This window comes from Eleutherodactylus coqui, chromosome 8 (genome assembly GCF_035609145.1).
Source record: "Eleutherodactylus coqui strain aEleCoq1 chromosome 8, aEleCoq1.hap1, whole genome shotgun sequence".
Taxonomy (NCBI): Eukaryota; Metazoa; Chordata; class Amphibia; order Anura; family Eleutherodactylidae; genus Eleutherodactylus; species Eleutherodactylus coqui.
Window position 1 is genome coordinate 157,578,472 of NC_089844.1, and position 12,640 is coordinate 157,591,111.

The 12,640-nt window shown below is 50.6% G+C and overlaps 1 protein-coding gene across 1 annotated transcript; it reads right to left on the reverse strand.

Moving 5' to 3' along the window:
* Window positions 1-10,548: 10,548 nt before the first annotated feature.
* Window positions 10,549-12,201, reverse strand: LOC136577050 (E3 ubiquitin-protein ligase TRIM11-like). Its single transcript, XM_066576749.1, has one exon. It carries the CDS (start codon window positions 12,190-12,192, stop codon window positions 10,624-10,626), a length of 1,569 nt encoding a protein of 522 aa, XP_066432846.1. The 5' UTR covers window positions 12,193-12,201; the 3' UTR covers window positions 10,549-10,623.
* Window positions 12,202-12,640: the final 439 nt, after the last annotated feature.

Here is a 12,640-nt window from a genome sequence, read left to right on the forward strand (position 1 = left end):
GGAGGGGCGTGGCCACATGACAGATTTTTGTACAATTTACACCAGAAACTATGGCAGAAATGTACAGCAGATTGGACGTGACTTACATTTCTGAGAAGGCACATGGAGGTACTGGGATGCACTGAATACACCGTGAGGCCTGTGCTGCATTGGGGGAGATTATACCAAGCTGGGGTCTGAAATGCCCCCTATACAATACACTATGGGGGAGATTTATATGAAAGGCTGGTCTTTAAGGGCCACTCTGGTGAAAACACATTTTTCCATCCTGGCCCCCTCACTGATGACCCGTCAAACTTTGGAGGTTTCCTCTGTGTATTGCAGTCACTTCCATGCAGTGCAGCCTCCTGTCTGATGCTTATCAGCCACCATCTGATGTTGAGAGATTTTACTTTCAGTCACACATCTATCCCATGATGCATTAGCGGTATTGTTGTATTATGTCGCCACCGGAAATTAGGGGTGGCGACATAATACAGCAGTGTCCAAAAATGTTAACGACCCCAGCTTTTGATTGGCTGTGGACGTGTTTCATCCACGAAGTGCCGTCTCGCCAGCTCTCTGCTCCCCGCTGTTCTTCACTACCAAGTGCATGGAACCGGCGATGATGATACTGGCAAAGGGCCATGTGACTCCTGCAGCCAATAACTGGCTCCCTTCAGGCGGAGAATAGCTGTGGTGGTCAAATGACCCAGTGCCGGGTCGTCAACACTCGACTTCAGGAAGTGAAGTTCAGCATGGACTGGAGAGATGGCAGCAGCGGGGGAGCATAGAAGGGCGAGAATGTAATCTGTTTTTATAATACTGCAGGCTGAGAGGTTTTACAGAATATTATGTCCCCAGAGAACCCCTTGAAGGGTTTGGTCTGAGGTCTAAAATTAATGAAGGTGCTGCGGCTATAGTTAGTCCCATCCTTTTATATAAGCCACACCCCTTGGAAAGGCCACTTCCTTTTTGCCATAGCCAGCTGCTCTAACACCACCTTGTGAAGGGCTCTGGGGTGACATCTTTGCACGTGTCCCGTCACTCACTGTTGACATGAAGGGGAGTTTCGTGAAGGATCATCAGCAGTTCCAGCGATCGGATTTCATTGGTCGTCTCCAGAAAGAAACGGACAGATCAGCGTCTTATCTTTTATTATCAGTGAAGGAGAGAAGTAATCACATGATACAAAGTAGATATCCATCTGTCAGATCCGGCTGAAGCCTCCCCGTAATTATAGTATATAGACAATAACATTCCTGCAATCCGGGACCAGATGAGAATATATTCTGGATTATCGGATGGACACAGAAATCTATACAAATCATGTCTCTTAACAGATAACGTTCCTCATTGGTTCTACTTCTCATCTTGTGAGACACATTTTATTGCAGTTTTGGATCAAGTAAAATAAATTTTGTAAATTATTTCAGCTGTTAGACAATAAATCCTATCTCCACCTTCACTATGAAATATTTGTTATTGTCCCCAAACCATCTAAACAATAAATCTTGATTAAAAGTATGTCGTTTTGTGTGCACAGCTCCGATACAAACCTATGTATCTCCATGGTAACAGACATTTAGCGCCCCTGTGTGGTCTGATCCTGCAGTCACTCCCTTCCATCTGTCCTCCACTTCTTGCTAATTTACATGAGATCCATCAGCAAGAAGAGACAAATGGAAGAGAGTGACTGCAGAGTCAGACTACACATGGTTCGTTTGCTGTCTGTTACCATGGAAACACATACGTCTGCACTAGAGATGAGCGAACACCAAAATGCTCGGGTGTTCGTTATTCGAAACGAACTTCCCGCGATGTTCGAGGGTTCGTTTCGAATAACGAACCCCATTGAAGTCAATGGGCGACCCGAGCATTTTTGTATTTCGCCGATGCTCGCTAAGGTTTTCATGTGTGAAAATCTGGGCAATTCAAGAAAGTGATGGGAACGACACAGCAACGGATAGGGCAGGCGAGGGGCTACATGTTGGGCTGCATCTCAAGTTCACAGGTCCCACTATTAAGCCACAATACCGGCAAGAGTGGGCCCCCCCCCCCTCCCAACAACTTTTACTTCTGAAAAGCCCTCATTAGCAATGCATACCTTAGCTAAGCACCACACTACCTCCAACAAAGCACAATCACTGCCTGCATGACACTCCGCTGCCACTTCTCCTGGCTTACATGCTGCCCAACCCCCCCCCCCCCCCCCGCACGACGCAGTGTCCACAGCGCACACCAAAGTGTCCCTGCGCAGCCTTCAGCTGCACTCATGCCACACGCTGGCCTCATGTCTATTTATAAGTGCGTCTGCCATGAGGAGGAACCGCAGGCACACACTGCAGAGGGTTGGCACGGCTAGGCAGCGACCCTCTTTAAAAGGGGCCGGGCGATAGCCCACAATGCTGTACAGAAGCAATGAGAAATAGAATCCTGTGCCACCGCCATCAGGAGCTGCACACGTGGGCATAGCAATGGGGAACCTATGTGCCACACACTATTCATTCTGTCAAGGTGTCTGCATGCCCCAGTCAGACCGGGCTTTTTAATTCATAGACACAGGCAGGTACAACTCCCTATTGTGAAGTCCCTGTGGACCGACAGCATGGGTGGCTCCCTGGAACCCACCGGCGGTACATAAAAATATCCCATTGCATTGCCCAACACAGCTGAGGTAGTAATGTCGTGCTTAATGCAGGTGGGCTTCGGCCCACACTGCATGCCCCAGTCAGACTGGGGTTCTTTAGAAGTGGACACAGATGCATTTACAACTCCCTGTGGACCCACAGCATGGGTGGGTGCCAGGAAGCCACCGGCGGTACATAAAAATATCCCATTGCATTGCCCAACACAGCTGAGGTAACGTCAGCTGTAATGCAGGTGGGCTAAAAATTAATTTGATTACACTGTAGGCGAGGGCCCACAAAAATTGCTGTATCAACAGTACTAATGTACATCCAAAAAATTGGCCATGGCCAGCCAAGAGGGCAGGTGAAACCCATTAATCGCTTTGGTTAATGTGGCTTAAGTGGTAACTAGGCCTGGAGGCAGCCCAGTGTAACGAAAAATTGGTTCAAGTTAAAGTTCCAATGCTTTTAAGCGCATTGAAACTTTTAAAAATTGTTCAGAAAAATTATTTGAGTGAGCCTTGTGGGCCTAAGAAAAATTGCCCGTTCGGCGTGATTACGTGAGGTTTCAGGAGGAGGAGCAGGAGGAGGAGGATGAATATAATACACAGATTGATGAAGCAGAAATGTCCCCGTTTTGGATGGTGAGAGAGAACGTAGCTTCCATCCGCGGGTGCAGCCTACGTATTGCTTACGTATCCTTGCTGTCCACTGGTGGAGAAGAGAAGTCTGGGGAAATCCAGGCTTTGTTCATCTTGATGAGTGTTAGCCTGTCGGCACTGTCGGTTGACAAGCGGGTACGCTTATCTGTGATGATTCCCCCAGCCGCACTAAACACCCTCTCCGACAAGACGCTAGCCGCAGGACAAGCAAGCACCTCCAGGGCATACAGCGCTAGTTCAGGCCACGTGTCCAGCTTCGACACCCAGTAGTTGTAGGTGGCAGAGGCGTCACGGAGGACGGTCGTGCGATCGGCTACGTACTCCCTCACCATCCTTTTACAGTGCTCCCGCCGACTCAGCCTTGACTGGGGAGCGGTGACACAGTCTTGGTGGGGAGCCATAAAGCTGTCCAGGCCCTTAAAGACTGTTGCACTGCCTGGGATGTACATGCTGCTCGATCTCCGCACCTCCCCTGCTACCTTGCCCTCGGTACTGCGCCTTCTGCCACTACCGCTGTCGGCTGGGAATTTTACCATCAGCTTGTCCGCAAGGGTCCTGTGGTATAGCAACACTCTCGAACCCCTTTCCTCTTCGGGAATGAGAGTGCAACAGTAATCCGTTGTGGCCAGAATGCGTGCAACGCGAGGGTCACGAGAAAGGCATCCTAACATGAAGTCAGCCATGTGTGCCAGGGTACCTGTACGCAACACATGGCTGTCTTCACTAGGAAGATCACTTGCAGGATCCTCCTCCTCCTCCTCCTCCTCCTCCTCCTCCTCAGGCCATACACACTAAAAGGATGACAGGCAATCAGCCGGTGTACCGTCAGCAGCGGGCCAAGCTGTCTCTTCCCCCTCCTCCTCATCCTCCTCATGCTCCTCCTCCTCCTCCTGAACGCGCTGAGATATAGACAGGAGGGTGCCCTGACTATCCAGCGACATACTGTCTTCCCCCGCCCCCGTTTCCAAGCGCAAAGCAGCTGCCTTTATGCTTGGCAGGGAATTTCTCAAGATGCATAGCAGAGGAATGGTGACGCTAATGATTGCAGCATCGCCGCTCACCACCTGGGTAGACTCCTCAAAATTACCAAGGACATGGCAGATGTCTGCCAACCAGGCCCACTCTTCTGAAAAGAATTGAGGAGGCTGACTCCCACTGCGCCGCCCATGTTGGAGTTGGTATTCCACTATAGCTCTACGCTGTTCATAGAGCCTGGCCAACATGTGGAGCGTAGAGTTCCACCGTGTGGGCACGTCGCTCAGCAGTCGGTGCACTGGCAGCTTAAAGCGATGTTGCAGGGTGCGCAGGGTGGCAGCGTCCGTGTGGGACTTGCGGAAATGTGCGCAGAGCCGGCGCGCCTTTACGAGCAGGTCTGACAAGCGTGGGTAGCTTTTCAGAAAGCGCTGAACCACCAAATTAAAGACGTGGGCCAGGCATGGCACGTGCGTGAGGCTGCCGAGCTGCAGAGCCGCCACCAGGTTACGGCCGTTGTCACACACGACCATGCCCGGTTGGAGGCTCAGCGGCGCAAGCCAGCGGTCGGTCTGCTGTGTCAGACCCTGCAGCAGTTCGTGGGCCGTGTGCCTCTTATCTCCTAAGCTGAGTAGTTTCAGCACGGCCTGCTGACGCTTGCCCACCGCTGTGCTGCCACACCGCGCGACACCGACTGCTGGCGACATGCTGCTGCTAACACATCTTGATTGCGAGACAGAGGTTGCGGAGGAGGAGGAGGAGGAGGGTGCTTTAGTGGAGGAAGCATACACCGCCGCAGATACCAGCACCGAGCTGGGGCCCGCAATTCTGGGGGTGGGTAGGACGTGAGCGGTCCCAGGCTCTGACTCTGTCCCAGCCTCCACTAAATTCACCCAATGTGCCGTCAGGGAGATGTAGTGGCCCTGCCCGCCTGTGCTTGTCCACGTGTCCGTAGTTAAGTGGACCTTGCCACTAACCGCATTGGTGAGGGCGCGTACAATGTTGCGGGAGACGTGGTCGTGCAGGGCTGGGACGGCACATCGGGAAAAGTAGTGGCGACTGGGAACTGAGTAGCGCGGGGCCGCCGCCTCCATGATACTTTTGAAGGACTCCGTTTCCACAACCCTATACGGCAGCATCTCAAGGCTGATGAATTTTGCTATGCGGACGGTTAACGTTTGAGCGTGCGGGTGCGTGGGGGCGTACTTGCGCTTGCGCTCCAACAGTTGCGCAAGCGACGGCTGGACGGTGCGCTGAACTACACTGGTGGATGGGGCCGAGGACAGCGGAGGTGAGGGTGTGGGTGCAGGCCATGAGGCGGTAGTGCCCGTGTCCTGAGAGGGGGGTTGGATCTCAGTGGCAGGTTGGGGCACAGGGGGAGAGGCAGGGGTGCAAACCGGAGGCGGTGAACGGCCTTCGTCCCACCTTGTGGGGTGCTTGGCCATCATATGCCTGCGCATGCTGGTGGTGGTGAGGCTGTTGGTGTGGCTCCCCGGCTGAGCTTTGCGCGACAAAGGTTGCACACCACTGTTCGTCGGTCGTCAGGCGTCTCTGTGAAAAACTGCCAGACCTTAGAGCACCTCGGCCTCTGCAGGGTGGCATGGCGCGAGGGTGCGCTTTGGGAAACAGTTGGTGGATTATTCGGTCTGGCCCTGCCTCTACCCCTGGCCACCGCACTGCCTCTTGCAACCTGCCCTGCTGCTGCCCGTGCCTCCCCCTCTGAAGACCTGTCCTGTGTAGGCGTTGCACACCAGGTGGGGTCAGTCACCTCATCGTCCTGCTGCTCTTCCTCCGAATCCTCTGTGCACTGCTCCCTCGGACTTACTGCCCTTACTACTACCTCACTGCAAGACAACTGTGTCTCATCGTCATCGTCCTCCTCACACACAGAAAGTTCTTGAGACAGTTGGCGGAAGTCCCCAGCCTCTTCCCCCGGACCCCGGGAACTTTCGAATGGTTGGGCATCAGTGACGATAAACTCCTCTGGTGGGAGAGGAACCACTGCTGCCCAATCTGAGCAGGGGCCCGAGAACAGTTCCTGGGAGTGTTCCCGCTCCTGAGCATGTTGCATTGTAGTGGAGTGAGGAGGCTGGGAGGAAGGAGGAGCAGCAGACAGAGGATTCGGATTTGCAGCAGTGGACGGCGCAGAACTGTGGCTGGACGATAGGTTGCTCGAAGCACTTTCTGCCATCCAGGACAGGACCTGCTCACACTGCTCATTTTCTAATAACCGTCTCCCGCGTGGACCCATGAATTGTGCGATGGCTGTCGGGACGCCAGAAACGTGCCTGTCTACTAATCGCGCAGCAGACGGCTGCGATACACCTAGAACAGGAGTTCGGCCTGTGCCCACACCCTGACTTGGCCCTCCGCGTCCTCGGCCGCGTCCACGTCCTCTAGGCCTACCCTACCACTCAGCATGCTGTATTACCAGTGATTTGATTTCACAGGCAGGAAATAAATTGGTGCAAGACTGCAGGCCAAATAGAATTTTTTCCCTTTTTTGAAAACGAACCGCCCCACTGCCTCTAGTGAATGAATAATCTAAGTTTAATAACTGTGCTGTGGCCCTGCTAATGTGTCACAGAACTTGAGGGTAGCAGAGTTATTAACTCTGGCAGAGCAGGTATTTTTTTCCCAATTAAGGAAAGCAAATGGCGAAGCCAGCAGTAAAGCGTAGCTGGGTGCGTCTGATTTTTTAACGTTGTACACGCAGCTCACACGTGTCCACAGCCCTTAGGACGGACAGAGGCAGGACAAATAGATTTCTTTTCCCTTTTTTTACACCAAAAGGACCCACTGCGTATATTCAATGAACAATAACTGTGTTGTGGCCCTGCCTACACAATTCTTTCCCTGTAGTATCAATGGAGGGTGCAATGCTCTGCAGAGGCGATTTTGAGAAAAAAAAAATATGCAGCACTGCTAACAGCAGCCAGCACAGTACTGCACACGGTTAAATATGGCCCTAGAAAGGACCGTTGAGGTTCTTGAAGGCTACACTCACTCCTAACACTCTCCCTGCCTATCCAACACTTCTGTCCCTAATGTCGGGTGCAACGCTCTGCAGAGGCGATATTGAGGGGAAAAAAAGTCACTGCTAACAGCAGCCAACACACAGGTATTACTGGCCCTAATAAGGACCTTTGGGGTTCTTGAAGCCTACACTAACTGCTATTTCTCTCCCTACAGCAGCTCCGGTACCAGCAGCACTGTCCCTCATCTAACTCACAAGGCATCTGAGGCGAGCCGCGGGAGGGGCTGACTTTTATATTAGGCGGACACCTGATCTCCCCAGCCACTCACAGCAGGGGGGTGGTATAGGGCTTGAACGTCACAGGGGGAAGTTGTAATGCCTTCCCTGTCTTTCAATTGGCCAGAAAAGGGCGCTAACGTCTCAGGGAAGGAAGTGAAAGTAACCCGAATACCGCATGGTGTTCGTTACGAATAACGAACATCCCGAACACCCTAATATTCGCACGAATATCAAGCTCGGACGAATACGTTCGCTCATCTCTAGTCTGCACAGGAGCTGTATACACAAATATAGATACTTTTTAAACAACTATTCCCAACTAGTACAATATAGACCGCCTGCACATGGGCAGATTTGCATTACAGAATCTGGAGCGGGCGTATGCCTCCGGATCCCACAGCAAATACCGGCCATAGCATACTATGACAAAACGCGATTTCCTGCCCAGGAGTGGAAATCGATTGCGATTTTGCGCTCGCGGTGGGGAAATTGTAGCATGCTGCGATTCTTTGTGGCTTCCGTGCAGATGGCTTCCAATCATCATTGCGGAAAGGTTGAAGGATCTGCGTCATTGCCTAGCAACAGCGCCTCATAATCTGTACTGCACATGTGTGTCGGCGCTGTACAGGTTAATGTAAAGAGGTAAAAAATTCTGTGCCTTTTTCTTTTGATTTTTAGTTTCTGCTCCCGACTTTCAAAACAATCATAACTTTCTTAATTTTCCGTCACTTTATGTGAGGGCTGTTTTTTGGGGCAGGAGTTGTATTTTTCAGCGGTGTTATTTAATGTAGGACATAATGTACTGAAGAACTTCTAATAATGTCTAAGAGGAGTGAAATAAAAAAAAGCAATCTGCCATCTTTTATGAAGGGGGGGTGGAGTATGGACTTTACGGCGTACACACTGATGCCAAAATGCTATGTCACCCTGCTCTGTGGCTCAGTACAATCACAACCATTCCACATGTATTTTAGGGGTTTTTGTGATACTATTTTAAAAATACATATCTTGAGAACAAAAAAAATATATATATCATTTCCGCATACGGCCATGTGAGCCCGGACTGAAGGGTTTAATAGCTTAATATATCATTATAGCAGAGGAATGCCTTTATTCCCTTTTTTTAAAAAAAAAATCAATGTATTTTTACACAAAAGTTTTGTACTTTGCATAAATTAAACTTTTTTATTCATTTTCTTCCTGTGCTTACAAAACTCCTTCGTCTGACAGGCAGGTACTGCAATGAATTGGGGGTGGGGGCAGGAAGAGGGTATGCTCTATGTCTCCTATGTCCGCTTGTAATTATAAGCACTGACCGCTGCGATTCGCCATCTGTCAGGGATGTGAGTGGCCGGCACCTGTCATTACAAGCACTGACTGCTGGGATCCGCCATCTGTCAGGGATGTGAGCGGCCAGCACCTGTAATTACAAGCACTGACCACTAGGACCCACCGCCTGTGAGGGATGTGAGTGGCCGGCACTGGTAATTACAAGCACTGGCCACTGGGATCCACCGTCTGTCAGGGATGTGAGCGACCAGCACCTGTAATTACAAGCACTGGCCACTGGGATCCGCCATCTGTCAGGGATGTGAGCGGCTGGCACCTGTAATTACAAGCACTGACCACTGGGACCCACCACCTATGGGGGATGTGAGCGACCGGCACCGGTAATTACAAGCACTGGCCACTAAGATCCATTGTCTGTCAGGGATGTGAGCGGCCAGCACCTGTAATTACAAGCACTGGCCACTAAGATCCACCGTCTGTCAGGGATGTGAGCGACCAGCACCTGTAATTACAAGCACTGGCCACTAAGATCCACCGTCTGTCAGGGATGTGAGCGGCCAGCACCTGTAATTACAAGCACTGGCCACTAAGATCCACCGTTTGTCAGGGATGTGAGCACTGGCCACTGAGATCCGCCGTCTGTCAGGGATGTGAGCGACCAGCGCAGAGACACAGGGACGAGTGTCGGGCATCGTTTGCCCGACACTCGTCCAGTGTAGATGGACCTTTAAACACACACCACTGCCAAACACAGCAATGTCTCGGGGCTCCTCCCCTTCAGGCATGTGCAGTCAGTTATAAGACATTATGCAGAGAGCTCCCCCTAGTTGTCGTTGCAGGTAGATATAATTGTATCATTTACATCTGTGTTTGTGGGGGATTCCGAGCTCTGCATCAGAAAATCACTAGAAAGATATATGAAAAAATAAATCAGCACAAAATTTTAGACCTAAAGATGGAAGAATTTTAAAAGGTTTAACATCCGACTTCCCTGCGATGTGAGAGTTAGTGAAAACGCATGATAATGAAACCAATGATTTTCAATGATGTCATTCTCATTAGCGATGTTTTTACTCTAACCTCGCATTGCAAAGAAGGATGTATGATATCGCATTGTTTTCAATGGGGCTGGCAGCAGCTCTGGCCCCATTGAAATCAATAGGAGAAGATCGCGAAGCAGGCTAGGAATTCTCCACGAGAGAAGGGAAGGGGACGGAGCTACAGGGCATCTCTGACATGTCTCCGCATATTTGGAGAGATACGGGCAAGGCTAGTGGGTTTCCCCCCCGAGAGTGGGGGGTGGGCCTTGAGAGGGGGTGGGCCTAGAGGGGTTATCACAGTGATACCTCTCCAATCAAGTAAGCGAGCGGGCCAGTGGGTTCTGCCCACTAGCTCCGCGTCGTTACTGGGCTAGAGATAGATTACTATAATAGGCCCTCTAGCCTGCCATCTCTCGCCCCCCCGCCCCCCTCTCATGGGAAAACCCACTAGCCCCGCCCCCGATCTCTCCAAATATGGGGAGACATGTCAGAGATACTCTGTAGCTCCGCCCCCTCTCTTCTCTCTCGGGGGGAATTTCTAGCCTGCTTTGCAATCTCCTATTGATCTCAATGGGTCTAGCGCTGCTGTCGGTGGCCCCGTTGAAATTAATGGGCGATATCACAGATTCTTCTTTGCGATGTGAGGTTAGAGTGAAAAGATCGCTAATGAGAATGGAACCATTGAAAATCCTTGGTTTCATTATCATGCGTTTTCACTCACTCTCGCATCACAGGGAAGTCAGATCGCCAGTGGGTGTGAGCCCTAAGGCTTTAGAGCCGTCATTTAGATGTAGTTATTTCATAATTCTGATACTTGAATCTGGAAACACAAAGAAAGCGGCATAGAGCGGCTCGGTGAAGGAGGCGGTGAAGGTGTGTAAGTGTCTGATGGGGTCACACAGCTGGTAGAAGGACAGACGTCCGGCCTCATAATCCAGATAGATCCCGACAGTCTCCACAGGAGAAGCCGATATCAGCCCCTTGTATGCATTGTTGTGACGTGCTCCAAAACCACCAATAACCGATAAAGCCCAAGACTTGTTGTTATAACCAATAAAAGATTCGCCACCATCCACCTTCCTCTCCAGACTTTCCCCGGCCACTCCTATCAGCCATTTCTTCGCCTGACTCACATCCACCTCCCAGTAATGTCTCCCAGAGCAGAAGTTGTGGGAGCTGAACACATGACGAGATGTGAACCTCTTGCGCCCAGCAGGTCTGTTCTGTGATGTAGCGGTATAAGAAGCCGATCTGAGATCCTCTGATATAATAATGTAATTATTAGCCGTGTCTATATCCAGTAAGATGTCGGACTTTTTTATCACTGAGAACTTTCTTTTTATCTTCATATCAATCAGACAATCAGCAAAGTGTAACAGTCCCCTGTGTAATAGCAGTAAGACTACATCTTCATCCAGACACTGGGTATCTCCTACCTCACCGATGACATCACAGCTCCTACCACTGATGTCACCACAATCTTCTTGTAGGAAGGTCAATGGATCAGAGATATTACATAATCCCTCAAGTTGAGTAATCTTCTTGGTCAGCTCATCCTTGTGTAGCTCCACCTGTCTGACCAGGTGAGACACTGAAAGTGACATCTGATCCTGCTGTCTGGTAATCTCATCCTGGATTCTCTTTTCCAGCCCATCCAGCTTCTCCCTGAGATCAGTGAACAGACCAGAGACTCTCTCGGTGAGTGCGGCTGATGTCTCTCCTTGTTCTGCCTCATGATCCTTTAGATTCTGGACTCTTCTTCCAACTTCTTCTCTCTCGGACTTCAGTTCCTCAATGACAGGTCTCATCTTCTCTTTCTCCTTCTCGCAGGCCACGTCCAGTAGCTGCACATCATGTCCCTTGTGATTTCCGGCCACCCAGCAGGACACACAGATGCAGGCGCCATCTACAGGACAATAGTATTTCAGGATCTCATGATGTGTGGAGCATTTTCTACCCTCAAATGACACAGTAGGTTCAATTATACTGTGATCCACTGACTTGCTGTGGGCTCTGAGATGTTCCTGACACATGGACGCCTCACACTGCAGACATGATTTCATAGCCGGGACAGGAGACTTTATACAGTAAGTACAGAAGATTCTGCCCTCCATATTCGGCTGACTAGATAAGAAACGCTCCACTATATTCGCCAGCTTCCTGTTCTTCTCCAGGGCCGGACGCTGCGGGGATTCTTCTCTGCAGTCAGGACAGGAATACACTCCAGCTGCCTCCTGTGCATCCAGCGCACTCACAATACACGAGCGGCAGAAGTTGTGTCCACATCTCAGGGATACGGGATCTGTATAGAGGCTCAGGCAGATGGAGCAGTCCAGCTCGTCCTGCAGGCCAGCAGACGCCATCCTAGTAGGAAAGAGCAGAAATCGAAAGTTAAAAACCTTCCCTACATCATCGGGCAGAGACTTCCTGTAGAAGACTTAACCCCTGCAGTCCTGAAAGTTAGTCACACTATTGTGAGAAGCACAAGGCTTAATAGTACATGTGTAGTGGCCCAGTAAATACTATCCTGCCCCCCTCCATAAATGTCATACATGTAATGTCTTGTGTGGGTGCACTGTGCAAAAGTGTCTTGTCATTCTGTTATGTGTATTGCACAGCTGCAGCAAGTGGAGAGTTAGTGTCTGGATGAAGTTGGGTCGTGTCTGGAAAAGTATCAATTTATGTCCTGTCACGTGGTATGAGTCAGATTATAAATAAGAGTGTTTGAGATGTGTTTGGGTCTATTCTTCACGAGGCTCTATTCTTCTGGGTTCCTGAGAGTGCCAGCCACATGGGGGTACCTTCAACCAT